The sequence below is a fragment of the Pelophylax lessonae genome (assembly GCF_965119305.1).
Source record: "Pelophylax lessonae genome assembly, chromosome: 10".
Taxonomy (NCBI): domain Eukaryota; kingdom Metazoa; phylum Chordata; class Amphibia; order Anura; family Ranidae; genus Pelophylax; species Pelophylax lessonae.
In genome coordinates, this window is record NC_138777.1 from 165,133,993 (window position 1) to 165,151,429 (window position 17,437).

The 17,437-nt window shown below is 49.4% G+C and overlaps 1 protein-coding gene across 1 annotated transcript in view; it reads left to right on the forward strand.

Moving 5' to 3' along the window:
- The window catches only part of LOC309566002 (uncharacterized protein C11orf24 homolog), a 97,424-nt gene that overhangs the window by 61,822 nt on the left and 18,165 nt on the right, over positions 1 to 17,437 (forward strand). Inside the window, exon 4 of the mRNA XM_082271021.1 lies at positions 2,323 to 2,436. Coding sequence (XP_082127147.1) covers positions 2,323 to 2,436 — 114 coding nt within the window. The remainder of the gene's footprint in view (positions 1 to 2,322; positions 2,437 to 17,437) is intronic.

Genomic DNA, 17,437 nt, shown 5'->3' on the forward strand with positions numbered 1-17,437 from the left:
TATCGGAGCTGCTGAGGTTATACACAGTCTTTTTATCCACTGGTTGTTTGGGCGCCCTGTCTCTTTGTCTGCCCTCCACAAGTGTACCTGTCAAGTAATAAAAAAAAAAAAAAAATCATATATATATTCCCAAAAGTATTGGGACATCTGGCTTTACACGCACATGGATGAGTGAGTTTGGGGTGTAGGAACTTGACTGGCCTGCACAGAGTCCTGACCTCAACCTGATAGAACACCTTTGGGATAAATAAGAGCGCAGACTGCAAGCCAGGCCTTCTCTCCAACATCAGTAATAAAAACAAATGGGTGTAGCGCTTGAAATTAATTTTGGAAGAACTACACAGTCCTTATAAACAGACAGTCCATATAAAAAATGTCTGTGTATAAAAATCTTCCAGGTAAGATAAATTCAGGTGCTCCTAAGGACACTCCAAACACCGATCACCATGTGCAGGAAGTACCACCACCAAGGTAAAGGTTTGCCTCTTACCGCAATTATTTGACCCCCATGACAGCGATCAAAAACAGCCTGTTAACAACCTCCACTTGCAAGTCCCGCATCAGCTCACTCACTGACCACGTCCACTCTCGCCGTTATATTGCATGTCTCTCCAACCTGAAGGTACAGCGTAAGAACACCGGGAACACCGGGGACTTGCAAGTGGAGGTTGTAACAGGCTGTTTTTGATCTCTGTCATGGGGGTCAAATTATTGCGGTAAGAGGCAAACCTTTACCTTGGTGGTGGTACTTCCTGCACATGGTGATCGGTGTTTGGAGTGTCCTTAGGAGCACCTAAATTTATCTTACCTGGAAGATTTTTATACACAGACATTTTTTATATGGACTGTCTGTTTATAAGGACTGTGTAGTTCTTCCATAATTCATTGCAAGCGCTACACCCATTTGTTTTTATTATTTAAGTGGATCTGTTATATCTAATTCGTGGATCAAGTGTTGGCAGCTCATTCATTTATCTTAGTCATTATTGAATTGTATTGTATCAATTGTGCTCAATTCCCATACATGCGCAGCATATCCTACATTTCTCTCCAACATCAGTGCCTAACCTCACAAATACGCTTCTGGAAGAATGGTCATACATTCCCATAGACCCACTCCTAAACCTTGTGGACGGCTTTCCCTGAAGAGCTGAAACTGTTATAGCTGCAAAGGGTGGGCCAACTCAATATTGAACTCTACGAGCTGAGACTGGGATGCCATTAAAGTTCATGTGCGTGTAAAGGCAGGGGTCCCAATATTTTTGGTGTATAGTGTATCTCGTGTCATGAATTGTTTTAGATAAAAAAAAACGTACTGCATCTTCTGTTAAAAGCAAATGTTTTTGTTTTCTAACTGAAGAAATGTGCGCACATATTTGAATGTTATATTCACCTCCCCTTAGCAAAACTCCTTCCAGGCCGTCATTGTAAAACCTTATAATAACTTATACTTGATAAAGTGCCCCAAAGCCATTGACAAGGAACAAGTATTAAGATTCTAGCTTGGCTACATACTTGTATCACATTTATGGATGATAGTATTGAAGTCAGAACCATCGTGTTCAGGAGGAGGTCAGCAAGGGCAGCGAATTAATGCCCCCTTCACACCTATGTGACATAAAAGTTGCGCGATTTTACCGCAATTTTGACTGGACTTGAAGCTATGCCTATGAGGTCTATGACCTCAAAACTCATTAAAATCGAACCGAAGTAGTGCAGGGACTACTTTGAAGTTGTTGTGACTTGAAGTTTGTACAGATATGAACGGTACTCATTGAAAATCATGGAGTACAACTTGTCATGCGACTTTGCTGTCCCAAATCATAGGACATGTCGCACAAGTGTGAAAGGGGCCTAAGGCAGACTCAAATACTACTGTATTTTGTTTGCCAGCTTGCTCACAGGACAAATATAAACCCTGGAGTGGAGTAGGATATCCCAGCATAGCTTTGTATTTTACAGAATGTGTCTTAATCATAAAGGGGTTCAAAAGGCGATAAAGTTAGTCTACAGGTAACAGCATCTAACTTGAAAATGTGCTGCAAAATTTGATAAAAGTATTAAAGTATTGTAATGGATATAAAGTATACGTTGGCTGTTTGGTATACATTTATCAATATGCAATATTTTGGGGGGGGGGGGGGCAGTTGGATGATGGCTTGTGACACAATAAGGGGAAGTAAGCCTAAAATAAAAAAGAATTGTAAGCTCAATTAGAGGAGAAATCTGGCATGTGTAAAGCAGTGGGATTAAAATGTTGGCTTAGTTTTTGTGTTTTTTCTTCTTATATTTAAAATAATATTGTGTGCAATTTTCTTTCAGATGACATTCACAATTGTACCAGGCCACTAGTACACCAATACTGGTGTGTCCTAAGGCATTGCATCCATGTATGCAGGGAAACTGACGTAAAGCATATCAAAGTGGAAACTTTTGGTAAGTATCAAAGTCATTTAAAGTAATGTAAAAAATAAAGTCGGGTGTTTTTTAGTGCCGGTTCACACTAGGGCGACCTGTGAGGTCGCCTCACAGGTCGCCGCAGGTCGCCTCCCATAGGGAAGCTACGGACCCGTTCTAATAGGAGCGACACAAGTCTCTCCGACCTAGAAAAAGGGTCCGGAGCTTCTTTGGGGCGACCAGGAGGCGACCGCCATAGACTTCAATGCAAGTAGCGTCGCGGTAATGTGAACCGGTGCTTATAGTGTTCTCTATAGAAAACAGATGTTTGGTTTTTTTTCTGTTATGTTGTATTTACTTTGACTTGTTCATATTTATGTTTTTTACTTACTCCCTATGCATTAGTGTCCTCAATGTAAGAACATACTGTGCTCCATTTTGTAAAAAAATGCTTTCTTTTTCAGATACTCATTACATTGTCCTCCCCTCTCTGTCCTGCAGTGATGGGGGGTGATGGGGGGATGCGTGCCCCGGAAACTCAAATAGGCACTCATCTTCCTCCCCTACCCACACACGTGGGTCTGCTACCTTTCACTCTTGCAGAATGCTATACTGCAAGAAAGAGGGGACTGCGCATGCGCGGTAAGGGGAAACTGAAGTGATTGGCTCAAATTTCTCTTCTATTTAACCACTTCCCGCCCGCCCTATAGACAAATGACGGCGGGAATGTGGTTGTGTTATCCTGACCGGACTTCATATGACGGCGGCAGGATAACACAGCTCTGGGCGCCCCCCTGGGGGCGCGCAGAGCGGCGATCAGTGATGCGAGGTGTCAGTCTGACACCCTGCATCTCCGATCTCGGTAAAGAGCCTCTGACGGAGGCTCTTTACCATGTGATCAGCCGTGTCCAATCGCGGCTGGTCACATAGTAAATAGGAACAGCCGTTGATCGGCTTTCCTTAGTTCGTGCCTGACAGGCACGAGTAAAGGAGCGCCGATCGGCGGCTCCCCTGACAGGGGGGGGGGGGGGTCGGCACTGGTAATCAGATCATTGATTACCAGTGCAGACCCTCGGGGGGGGGGGGGGGGATGCCACTAGATCCACCAGGGATGCCCACTATGACCCCAGGGATGCCCACTATGGCCACCAGGGATGGCAATCAGGGCTCAGGGAGCCCCCCATTGCCCTCCCCATCAGTGCTGCCCACCAGTGCCCTCCCTATCAGTGCTGCCCACAAGTGCCCATCATTGCCATCCTTTAGTGTCGCCCACCAGTGCCCATTATTGCCCACCGGTGACGCCTATCAGTGCCCATTAGTGCCCATCAGTGCCGCCCATCAGTGCCCATCAGTGCCCACCAGTGCCGCCTATGAGTGCCCGTTAGTGCCCGTCAGTGCCACCTATCAGTGCCCGTCAGTGCCACCTGTCAGTGCCACCTATCAGTGCCCATCAATGCCGCCTATCAGTGCTCAGCAGTGCCGCCTATCAGTGCCCATATCAGTGCCACCTATCAGTGCCGCCTATCAGTGCCACCCCATCAGTGCCACCCCATCAGTGCCTGTCAGTGCAGTCTCATCAGTGCAGGAAAAAACTTATTTACAAAATTGTATAACATAAACAAAAAAACTTTTTTTTTTTTTTTTTTCAAACTTTTCGGTCTTTTTTTATTTGTTTAGCAAAAAGGAAAAAACCCAGAGGTGATCAAATACCACCAAAAGAAAGCTCTATTTGTGGGGGGAAAATGACATAAATTTGGTGTAGGTACAGTGTTGCATGACCGCACAATTGTCATTCAAAATGCAACAGCGCTAAAAGGGGAAAATTGGCCTGGGCGGGAAGGGAGGGAAGTGCCCTGTATTAAAGTGGTTAATATAGACTGAACAAAAGAGATTTTTTTTCAGGCAAAGAGCTGACGTTCAGACAACTTTAAGTTTATTAAAGATTTCTTTAGTGCTCAGCAAATCATTTACAAACAAAAAATTCAGAAACCCGCTGTTCTCCCTAGAAGTGGAAAGCATACAAACATCATTGCAAGAAAACATTATACAGTCCCCAAAAGGGTATTAAAAAATCCCTAGACTAGAGCAACAGCCAATGACCTGCATTTGATCTTTGTCAATTTGCAATTCTAAAATCGTTGAACACAACTAGAGTGTTAGGCCCCTTTTACACTTGCCGCTCCGTCAGCGGACTCCGTTTTTCTCAGCGGAGGATCGATCCGCCGATACCCCGCTGAGCAGGGGGATGGCAGCTCTGTCCGCGCTATGTGCGGAGACAGAGCTGTCAGGTCCCCGCTCTTCTCTATGGAGGAATCGAATGTGAACCGACCGCCTGTCCGTTCTCATCCGATCCGCCAGACGGATGGAAAAGGGGGTTTCCATCCGTCCAGATTTGACGGACAGGATCGGATCGGATGTCAGCGGACATGTCTCCGCTGACATCCGATGCCCCATAGAGATGCATGGAGCATCTGTTCAGATCCGCCTGAAAAACTGACAGGCAGATCTGAACGGTCCGCAAGTGTAAAAGGGGCCTTATACTTGGAAAGTTTATTTATTTATTTTTTTTTTTATAAAGGCCAAATCAAAGTCCCGACCTACATTCCATGTGCTGTAGTATTATCTGAAATAGACCTAACAAGCACAAAATCCCAGAAACATTCATGAACCATAACCATTTGTATACAAAAGTGGGACAGTATAGAAAAGTTGATACAGGAAGCTAGTAGTAGCTTGTTATCTGGACTTCTAAGTGGCTTCCTAACTACTATTAGCTATACTAATATCTTTATAAATGAAAATTTCTCTTACGTCCTCTGACAGTCGCCGCCCACTCATTCAGTCTTCACCAATGGGTATTGACCTCTTATCCATAGGAGCAAGCTAGGCATAAGACTTGTTAAAAACAAAGTAATTTACATAGACAGCCCCCCTATGGGGGCTGTCCCACTGGTCCAATACCCTGCTGCTATCAGCATTCCCAACTCAGTTTGTCTTCTGCCTAGTTAGGAGTAAGATAGGCTCTCCCTGTGCTGGGGCTACAGTCTCAGCCTTCTTCTATTTTATTACTTTTATTTCATGCAAGTGTTTTTTTTCTTGCACTACTAGCTTTTTATTTGATCCTGCGCTTAGTTAGTTGGATCTTTGGAAGACTACGGCGTTTGCAGAGCTGGGAGTCGGACTGATCGTCCTGGTACTCCAGGACAGAGGGCCTTATGGAATCCCAGCCCGCCATCGAGCGTTTAGCAGGTTATGCGTACACCCTGGCCTCGCAAACGACCTGTCCCTGTCCTCAGGGACGAAAGCCTGCGAGGTGGCCACCTCGCTTGGACATCTCAACCGCGGTTCCGTGCGTTGCTAGAGTCCTGTGTTTTTTGGCAGACGGCACCCCCACCACCTGGGATGGGAGGCTTCCCGTCGATGAGAGGCGCCCACGACATCTGGTACGGTAAGTACGTTCTGTATGGGGCCTCTGTCTGGGGATGGCAGTCTGTTAGGTCTGTGGTATCCCCTCATGTCTGTGTGTCTGGGGCTCGCCCAACTCTCGGTCCCTTCGGGGGCTCTACCGCGTCTAGGATGCTATGTGGGGGGTTGTAGGGGTCCCTACTCTGGGTGACACTGTTGTGGCTGTGTTTGGGTGCAGACGTGCATGGCGTCCCGCTGCGGTGTAAAAAAAACGAGGGTCTGCCATTTTAGGTGTGGGCAGCTGCTTAGCTTCACTATGGGCACTTTCTGCAGCTCTCTATGTAGTGTGTTTTGGCGCCTTTGGGTGCCATTTTGCGTGTGGCAATGTGTTTATTCTGTGCACATGTCGGCGGCCATTTTCCCGGAGCCTCCCATTGCTTTCTATGGGCAACCATTTTCCCTTAGCCTGAGTCCTGTTCAGCCTCATGCAGTGTGACATCACTTCCTTTCTCATACAGAGGAGATCGTCAGCCAGCGTGGTATCACTTGTGGGGGTCTGTTTTTGCTGTTTTGTGGGGAATATCTCTGGCTATCAGCTTTATTCCTGCCTGCGGGGTCTATCAGTGTAGTCCTTAATAGCGGTGTATTGCGGTGGGATCGCCGTGCTATTTAAAGGGCCAGCGCCACCAAAAAAGTTCTCTTATGGAGTCCCAGGACAGCAAATTTCCCCCAGCTTTGGTGGATAATTCAGGCTCCTCTGAATCATCTACACCAGTGCTCCTCAACTCCAGTCCTCAGGGCCCACTAACAGGCCAGATTTTAGGTATTACCTTGGGGAGATGCAGACTAGAGTACTGCAATCACTGAGCAGCAAATTATATCACCTGGGATGTATTTCAGTTATCTTGCAAACCTGGCCTGTTAGTGGGCCCTGAGGACCAGGGTTGAGGACCAGGGATCTACACTTACTGCTGCACTTGCGACTTTAGCGTCCAAGGTGGATCTTTTGATGGCTGAACGGGATTCTAGGAAAAAGCCTAGTTTTTCTCACTCTTCTGAGTCTGACATGGTTGCCGTAGATAGTGTGCCCCTTGAGGGGTCTCATTCCTCCCAGTCTGAAGGGGAGGGGGAGGACGAGGAGGGGGATGATTCCCCCCCTGGGACGGCCAGAGAACGCGCTGCTATGTTTGCGCTGATTACTGCTGTGAAAGATGGACTACATTTGGAGGATGAGCCCAATCCTCCGGGTAAGCGGTCCTCTTTTGGGACCCGCAGATCCCAAAAAGCGGTGCAGGTGTTTCCTTGCCCCGTTTCACGAGACGGTGAATGAACAATGGCGCAAACGGTTTCAACTCAGTTACCCCTTTGCGTCTCCTATGGATTCGCGTTGGTCTGTGGCCCCTAAGGTGGATCACACGGTGTCCAGATTGAACAGGGTCACTCTGGTACCCACTGAGGATTCTCCGGTGTTCAGGGACCCTACGGATAGGCGGTTGGAATCCATCGCCCGCCATGCCTATATGGTGGCGGGTTCCTTGCTGAAACCTATTTTCGCCTCCGTCATGGTGTCTCAGGCTGTGGCAGATTGGATCAAGGTGCTTAGGCGCACCCTCGTGGCTGACTCTGCCCCCCCTACTATTTTGGAGATGGTGGATCAGATAAGTCAGGTGGTTATGTACCTGTGTGACGCGGCCTTAGATGAGGCCCCTTTAGCCGCACGCCTGTCTGGTGTCGCGGTGTTTAACCGTCGCTGGTTTGGCTGAAGAGCTGGTCGGCTGACCAGACTTCCAGGAAGACGGTGTCTGACATCCCTTATGCGGGGATTCAACTTTTTGGGGAATCCATGGACGAATTGGTTAAAGGAGTTACTGGGGGCAATAGCACTCTGCTGCCCCAGAATCCTAAGGGTAAGTTTTTCCGCGGTAAGCGGGGCCCTTCCTTTAAACAGAACCAGGGGTCCTTTCGTGCTTTCAAAGCACAGGACAAGGGGAAACCCTTTAAAGGCCATGGCGGCCAGAGGAAGCCTTGGGCGGGCAAGTCTAAAGCTGCCCAGGCTGGAGCGGCGGCCCAGTCCGCCTCAACCCGAAGGGACGCCCTCACCCGTTCCATGGGTGGGGGGACGTCTGCGCGGTTTTCTCGAACTTTGGCTGCTCCGGATTCCGGACAGGTGGGTTCAGGAAATCATTCGATCAGGTTACAAGATCGAATTCCTTTTGCGGCCAGCGGACAGGTTCTTTCCTTCAAATCTTCATTTGACCCCAGATCGTTTGCAAGATCTTCATCGGGCGGTTTAGGATCTTCTCGCCCAGGGGGTGATAGTCCCTGTGCCGCATCGGGACAGATTTCGGGGGTTTTACTCAAATTTGTTCACTGTGCTCAGAAAGGAGGGCAAGGTGCGTCCAATTCTGGACTTGAAAGCTCTGAACCGCTTTGTGCGCGTTCAAAAATTCTGCATGGAAACGCTCCGCTCGGTGGTAGCCTCCCCGAGCCCAGGAGATTTCCTGGCTTCCATCGACCTCAAGGATGCCTATTTACACATCCCCATATTCGAGGGTCATCAGAGGTACCTTCGATTTGCAATCGCGGAGGCACACTATCAGTTTGTGGCGTTACCTTTCGGTCTCGCTTCGGCTCCAAGGGTGTTTACCAAAGTGCTGGCTCCTGTTTTGGCCCTGTTGCGGGCACAGGGCATTGCGATCTTTGGATATCTGGACGATCTCCTGTTAAGGTCGAGTGCCAGTCAGAGCCTGCTGCGCGATCTGTCCATTACGGTTCAGACGCTCCAGGAGTTCGGGTTGACCATCAACGTCCAGAAGTCAAATTTGTCTCCTTTGGTTCGTCTCCCCTACCTGGGGATTGTCCTGGACTCCGCCCAAGCGAAGGTGTTTCTGCCGGAGGACAAGCTCTGGACCCTGCAGGACGAGGTCGGGTCCCTCAGGGACAACCAATCCTCGTCGCTCAGGACCTGTATGGGGTTGATGGTGTCGGCCTTCGAGGCGATACTGTTTGCTCAGTTTCACACGCGGTCTCTCCAGGTGGAGATACTGGCCAGATGGGACAGGCGTCCTCAGTTCTTGGACCTGAATGTATCTTTGAGTCGCCTGACCAGAGAGGATCTTCTGTGGTGGCTCCAGTCTCCGGCTGTAGCGGAGGGGAAGTCCTTCTGGCCGTTGTTGTGGACGGTGGTAGCCACGGATGCCAGCCTGTCGGGCTGGGGTGGCGTTCTGGGCACTCTGTCTGCCCAGGGCACTTGGTCGGAGGAGGAATCCTCCCTGCCGATAAACATTTTGGAATTGCGAGCGATCAGGCTGTGCCTCATCCATTGGTCGGATCATCTTCGGGGCCACCCTGTACGGGTACAGACGGACAATGCCACTGCGGTGGCCTACATCAACCACCGAGGGGGCACCAGGAGTGTCCGGGCGGCCCAGGAAGTGACTAAAATTCTGTCTTGGGCCGAGACACATGTCCCGGCGATTTGGTGGAAAGGTTCGTGGCAAGAACGCGCGATCCTCTGGCAGACGCCTCGGATGCGCTGGTGGTGCTTGGAATCAGTATCGTCTGATTTATGCTTTCCCCCCGATTCAGTTGTTGTCCAGGTTCCTTCGCAGGTTGGTCTCAGAACCAAAGTTGGTGATTCTGGTGGCCCTGGACTGGCCACGCCGGTCTTGGTACGTGGACATCATGCAACTGGTCGTCGAGCCTCCCTGGCGACTCCCGTTACGAGACGATCTGCTGTCTCAGGGGCCAATATTCCATCCTGCTTTACGGTCGCTGGCTTTAATGGCGTGGCTGTTGAAAGCCAGGTCCTGAGAGATCGAGGTCTCTTCGGCGGTCATTCCTACCCTGCTTAAGGCTAGGAAGGCCTCGTCCGGTAAGATCTATTACTGTACCTGGAAGGCTCATTTTGCCTGGTGTGAATCCAGGGGAATAAATCCTTGCTCCTTCTTGCTGGCGAGGGTGCTGGCCTTCCTGCAAACTGGTGTGGACCAGCGTCTTGCGCTGACCACGATCAAGGGTCAGTTGTCGGCACTGGCCGTCCTTTTCCAGAGCCCCCTGGCGTCAAAATCTTTCATACGCACCTTTATTCCGGGGGTTGCGTCATTTGGCTCCTCCTATGAGGGCGCCTTTACCTCCTTGGGACCTGAACTTGGTCCTGTCCGTTTTGCAACGTCCTCCCTTTGAAAAAATCAGGGAGATTCCTCTGCCTGTGCTTTCACAAAAGGTTGCCTTTCTGGTGGCGATCACGTCTGCTCGCAGAGTGTCGGAATTGGCGGCCCTGTCCTGCCGCTCCCCATACCTGGTGGTTCATAGGGATAAGGTGGTCCTGCGACCTAACCAATCCTTCCTTCCTAAGGTGGTTTCGGATTTTCACCTTAACAAGGATATTGTCTTGCCTTCGCTGTGTGCGAATCCCAACCATCCTAAGGAGTTTGCTCTGCACTCCTTGGATGTGGTCTGAGCGATCAGGGTGTACCTGTCGTCTACTGAATCCTTCAGGAAGTTGGATTCTCTCTTTGTTCTTTCCAAGGGCCCTCGGAAGGGTATGGCTGCGTCTGCGGCGACCATTTCAAAATGGATACGACAGACGATTGTACAGGCCTATTCGATTAGGGAACGGGTTCCACCCTTCCCTGTCAAGGCGCACACTACCAGGGCGGTGAGTGCGTCCTGGGCTTCCCAGGATCAGGCTTTCGGTGGCCCAGGTGTGCAAGGCGGCGACTTGGTCGTCCGTGCGCACCTTCTCTACAATCTACAAACTTGATGTTTTGGCATCAGCAGATGCCTCCTTTGGCCGCAAAGTTCTGTGTGCGGCAGGGCATTGATGGGGTCAGGCCGTTGCCTGTCCCTGTCTGTTGGGGGTATGATTTTTGGCCACAATCATAAATGCTACATTTGGAGAGGAGTCAACAAGGCCTATGATGAAAGGTACACCATTCCTACTGTGAAACACGAATATGGATCGCTGATGTTTTGAGGATGTGTGAGCTACAAAGGCACAGGAAATTTGGTCAGAAGTGATTGCAAGATGAATGCAGTATTTTATCAAAAAATGCTGGAGGAAAATCTGCATTCATAAGCCCGGAAGCTGTGCATGGGACTTACTTGGATATTCCAACATGACAATGATCCTAAACATAAGGCCAAGTCGACCTGTCATTGGCTACATCAGAATAAAGTGAAGGTTCTAGAGTGGCCATTTCAGTCTCCTGACCTCAATATCATTAAGCCACTCTAGGGATATCTCAGACATTCAGTTCATGCAAGACAGCCCAAGAATTTACAGGAACTGGAGGCATTTTGCCAGGAAGAAGGGGCAGTTTTACCATCTGAAAAGATGAAGAGCCTCATCCACAAATACCACAAGACTTCAAGCTGTCATTGATGTTAAAGGGGGCAATACAGGGTATTAAGAACTTAGGTATGTAAACTTTTGATCAGGGTCATTTGGGTAGTTTCTGTTGTCATTACGATTTTAAAAAGAGTAAACACAGTTGATTAATAATAAATGGCTTCAGCCAAACACTAACCATGAGTGAAAGAAAAGTTTTTGTGTTGTTCGTATTCTCTGAAAAATGGCCAAGCCTATTCTCTGAAAAATGGCCAAGAAATCATAAATTCTGTCAGGGTATGTAAACTTAGGAGCACAACTGTATACACAAACACACACACATCAGGTTGTTGATTGTGGCCTATGGAATGTTGGTCTACTCTTCTTCAATGGCTGTGCGAAGTTGCTGGATTTTGGCAGAACATGCTGTCGTATATGCCGATCCAGAGCATCCCAAACCTGCTTAATGGATGACATATCTGGTGAGTATGCTGGCCATGCAAGAACTGGGATGTTTTCAGCTTCCAGGAATTGTTTACAGATCCTTGCAACATGGGGCCGTGCATTATCATGCTCCAACAGGAGGTGATGGTTGTGGATGAATGGCACAACAATGGGCCTCAGGATTTCGTCATGGTATCCCAGTGTGTTTGAAACGCCATCAATAAAATGCATCTGTGTTTGTTGTCCATAACATACGCCTGCCCATACCATAACCCCACTGCCACCATGGGCCCCTTAATCCACAAGGTTGACATCAGCAAACCGCTCACCCACACAACGCCATGCATGCTGTCTGCCATCTGCCCTGTACAGTGAAAACCGGGATTCATTCGTGAAGAGGCCACCTCTCCAAAGTGCCAGGCGCCATCGAATGTGATCATTTGCCCACTCAAGTCCGTTAGGATGACGAACTGCAGTCAGGGGGCGACCCTGATGAGGACCACGCGCATGCAGATGAGCTTACCTGAGACGGTTGCTGACAGTTTGTGCAGAAATTCTTTGGTTATGCAAACTGATTGTTGCAGCAGCTGTCTGGGTGGCTGGTCTCCAGATGATCTTGGAGGTGAAGATGCTGGATGTGGAGGTCCTGGGCTGGTGTGGTTACACGTGGTCTGTGGTTGTGAGGTGGGTTGAATGTACTGCAAAATTCTCTGAAACTCCTTTTGGAGATGGCTTATGGTAGAGAAACCAACATTCAATTCACGAGCAACAGCTCTGGTGGACATTCCTGCAGTCAGCGTGCCAATTGCACTGCACGCTTCCTCAAAACTTGGGACATCTGTGGCATTGTACTGTGATAAAACTGCACATTTTAGAGTGGCCTTTTATTGTGGCCAGCCTAAGGCACACCTGTGTAATAATAATCATGCTGTCTAATCAGCATCTTGATATGCCACACCTGTGAGGTGGATGGGATATCTCGGCAAAGGAGAAGTGCTCCCTGACACAGATTTAGACAGATTTGTGAACAATATTTGAGAGAAAGAGGCCTTTTGTGTACATAGAAAAAGTCTTTAGATCTTTTGAGTTAAGCTCATGAAAAATGGGGGGCAAAAACAAAAGTTTTGTTTTTTTTTTATAATTTTGTTCAGTGTATATATACAGTATCTCAAAAAAGTAAGTACACCCCTCACACGTTTGTAAATATTTTAACCACTTGCCTTCTGTGCACTTAAACACCCTTCCCATCCAGGCCAATTTTCAGCTTTTAGCGCTGTCACACTTTGAATGACAATTGCGCGGTCATGCTACACTGTACCCATTTGAAATTTTTATCATTTTTTTCACACAAATAGAGCTTTCTTTTGGTGGTATTTAATCATCTCTGGGTTTTTTATTTTTTACAAAAAAAAAAGAATAAAGACAAAAAATTTTGAAGAAAAAAAAAAGTTTTTCTTATTTTCTGCGAGTAAATTTTGAAAATAAATTTTTCTCCTTCATTGAAGGGCGCTGATGAGGCAGCACTGATGGGCACTGATGAGGTGGCACTTATGGGCACTGATGAGGTGGCACTTATGGGCACTGATGAGGTGGCACTTATGGGCACTGATGAGGAGGTACTAATATGCCGCACTGATGAGCACTGAGAGGCGGCACTGATAGGCGGCACTGCTGGGCACTGATAGGCGGCACTGCTGGGCACTGACAGGTGGCACTGCTGGTCACTGAGAGGCGGCACTGAGAGGCGGCACTGATGGGCACTGATAGGCGGCACTGATGGGCACTGGCGGATGGCACTGGACACTGACGGGTGGCACAGATGAGCGGCACTGATGGGCAGCACCATCAGTGCCCACACTCAGTGCCCATAGTGCTGCCAGTCAGTGCTCATCAGTGCCTAGATGAGCAGGCACTGATGGGCACTGACTAGCAGCACTATGGGCACTGATTGTGGGCATTGATGGGGGGCACTGATGGGCACTGTGGGCACTGATGGGGGGGCACTGTGTGTGTGTTTTTACCTTGTGTAATCAGGGCACTGGTGATCGGTGCCCTGATTACATTCTCCTGTGTCCCCGGCGCTGTGAGGCTCCCCCTCCTTCCTCACACTGCAGGCTCCGTGTGAGGAAGGAGCGCCGGCGATGAGAGATGATCTCATATGTTTACATATGAGATCATCGCTCATTGGACGGCCAGATCACGTGGTGAATGGCCGCTTTTCCCCGCAGCGCGCTCGCGGGAGCGCGCTGGGAGCGTGTCACTGGGAGGCCGTTTAAAAACGGCCTCCCGAAAATTTGAGTCCGCGCTGCAGCCGTATATAGGCTGTAGCGCGGATGGGGGGTGGTTAATCTATCTTTTCATGTGACAAGAAAGACATGTTGCTACAATGTAAAGTAGTGAGTGTACAGCTTGTATAACAGTGTAAATTTGCTCTCCCCTCAAAATATCTCAACACACAGCCATTGATGTCTATACCGCTGGCAACAAAAGTGAGTACACCCCTAAGTGAACATGTCCAAATTGGGCTCAAAGTGTCAATATTTTGTGTGGCCACCATTATTTTCCAGCACTGCCTTAACCCCCTTGGGCATGAAGTTCACCAGAACTTCACAGGTTGCCACTGGAATCCTCTTCTACTCCTCCATGACGACATCACGGAGCTGGTGGATGTTAGAGACCTCACACTCCCCCACCTTCCGTTTGAGGATGGTGGGGGAGATGCTCAATAGGGTTTATGTCTGTCTGTCTATCACCTTTACCCTCAGCTTCTTTAGCAAGGCAGTGGTCGTCTTGGAGGTGTGTTTGGAGTTATTATCATGTTGGAATACTGCCCTGCGGCCCAGTCTCCAAAGGGAGGGGGATCATGCTCTGCTTCAGAATGTCACATTACATGTTGGCATTCATGGTTCCCTCAATGAACTGTAGCTCCCCAGTGCCGGGAGCACCCATGTAGCCCCAGACCATGACACTCCCAGCACCATGCTTGACTGTAGGCAAGACACACTTGTCTTTGTACTCCATACATGCTTGCCGCCACACACGCTTGACACCATCTGAACCAAATACGTTTTCTCTGTCGCTCATTGACAGACGTAGTCCTCCTTGATTAATATCAACTCGGGTTATACTGCCCTCTACAGGAGTAGGACTAGACCGGAAAGAAAACGTTCTGGCCACACCCTAGGGGCAGTCCCAGAGGGTATATCCTCTCACTTCCTGCTACAGCAAATCAGTTTTTTTCTGTCTAGTTAGGAGTAAGGACCTAGATGCCTTGCTAGGATCTTCGGTCCTGGCAGGATTTTTTTCTTAGAAAGATTTTTTTTTTTAGACAGCTTTTTTCTCCAGTGTTCCTGTGAGATCTTCAAGCAAGAAAGCTGGAACTGGGCGACGGGCTGGATGTTGAGATCCAGTGGTCACCCCAGTTCAGCCTACGAGCGCGTGCAGGCCATAGCTCCGCGCTGGGTCGGCCGCGACATAGTCCCACTGGACGGGGACTGACCCTGCGAGTTAAACGTCTCGCCTGGACGCCAATGACCAACAGAGTCACGGCGTCCGTATTGGTCGACAGCCCCCCCACCCCGGTGGAGAGGGGTTCTGTCAGGAGTTGGCGCCCGCCTGGTTCCGGTATGGTGAGTAGAATGTTCCCCCTCTCCCCCTGTCGGGTTTGTGGTGGACGCGGGCCCCTCTCTGGGATGGTAGGATGGGTCTCCCCTCTATCCTATAACCGGTCACAGATCCCCCAATTTGAGTGTGATTGTTTGTGAATAGTAACCAGGAGGCTTGGTTTGGGAGCTGACAATTTAAAGTCATTGTAAGACTGTAAGGGGACTGAAGTCAGTGGCAGTACAAAAGGGTATTACTATTGAAGTAGAAGGTATCCTACCTGTCAGAGTGTGTACACAGGTGCCTGAGTTACTGCAGTCCAGATCGCCATTCCTCCAGCAACCGGTCACTTCCACGGGCTGCACAGCCTCCCGACGGCCCACGGACCGCATGCGGCCCGCCAGGGTCCTATACCACCGGAGGGTGAAGTTTGTGGGGCCGAGGCACTCCCGCAGGCGGCCAGGCCGAATACATACTTCCCGCAGGCCACTGCTAGCCGCCGCTATCCTACACAGGCCGCCGCCATTGTTTTGCAGATCGCACGAGGCCACCATATTGGCGTAGCCTCGTGTCTCCAGCATGGGGGCGGCCATGTTTGAGGTGACCAAACACCTCAAGGAGCTATGGGGAGGCGCCGGAAGGCGTGTAAAGGGGCGGAGCCGCCTCCTTGGTCCAGGGAAAGCAAGCCAAAGACTTCCTGTCTGTAACAGACAGTGCTGGAAGCAAGTTGATAGAAACTTCTGTGCATCAGGTGAGCTTGGGGTCTCTCTCTCTCTCTTTCTGAGGGGTCCAAGCAGGTAGACTGAGGGGCGCTATTGCGCTGGGGGACTAAGTTTAAAAAAAAAAAAAAATGTTTTTTTCTTGCAATTAATTTTTTTGTGTTTGCTGGCAAGTGTCTTGTTACATGAACCCTGCCACACATGTATCCCCACCTGATCCCCTCGGGGTGGCCGCAGGACCCTCCAGTACCCCATTTGTGATGATGCATTATCAGCAGTTTTGGAGTCTTTGGTATCCCGGGTGGAGGTAGCCTGTCAGGGACGGGGGTCAAGAAGAGCGACCCCCGCCTACCCCTAGGTCATCTGATACTTCAGATACGGATTCTGAGCTGGTCATTGCAGCCCCTCTTTCTGGGGTTGTTGTCTCAGGTATGGTCTCCTCAGACAGTGAGGAGGACGCGTCTGCCTCCGCCATAGCACAAGAAGCGTTGGTGGAAGCACCAGTTGTGTCTGTCCGGGAAACCTTAAATCTTGAGGTTACACGGGCAGAGGTAGCGGAGACTCATATTCCTTCTTTGGTACTAGCAAGCCTACCAAAATTATGAAGGGTTTCCCTTGCTCAAATGGAGTCGACCGTAAACGAGCCTCTGCCATTTCCAAACGCATTGCTAGGCGCTATCATTTTGAGGAATCCCTCATTACAAAGATGGACGGTACCACCAATAGTGGACTCACCGATTTCCAGACTAAATAAAGCCACTGTTATCCCGTGGGATTGACAGAATGGACCTCACCCATCTCTAGTGTGGGGGGACGTCTTCACCGGTTTCCGGATCTAGGGCTTTCCAGAATCCCGGATAAAGGGGTTCGCAAGGTCATATGGTCGGGATACAAGATCGAGTTTCGATCACTTCCACCGGTGCGATTCTTCCCTTCCAATATTCGACATCCCCAGGTCGCTTAAAAAGGTTTGCGGGGGACAGCTTGATGCAACAAGCAGTGGTAGTTCCCATTCCTTGGAGGAGTTCTAGTCGAACCTGTTCACAATGCCCAGGAAAAAGGGCTAGGTGCGTCCAATTCTGGTCTTGGAAGAGATGGAGTCCATCCATACAGTGGTGGCCTCCCTGCATCAGGGGGATTTCCTGGCGTCCATAGACATTTAGGGTGCCTATCTTCATATCCCCATCTTCGCAGGACATCAGCGTTTTCGTTGCTTTTCCCAAAGATCATCCCTGGTTCCCACCAGGAGACTGAACTATCTGGGCCTAATTTTGGATACATCCTTGGCAAGAGTGTTTTTCCATGCGGAGAAACTCCAGAAGATTCAGTCATGATTTGGATATTACTGTCCGTCAACTGGCTGGGATTGATGGTCGCCTCTTTAGAGGCAGTACCATTTGCCCAGTCTCATACCCCAATTCTCCAAAGAGGAGATTCTTCTCATATGGAATCGGAATTTCCGATTCCCTGGACAATCGGATCCGATTGAGCGAGCGGACCAGGGAGGCTCTGGTCTGGTGGCTTCGGTCTCCGATGC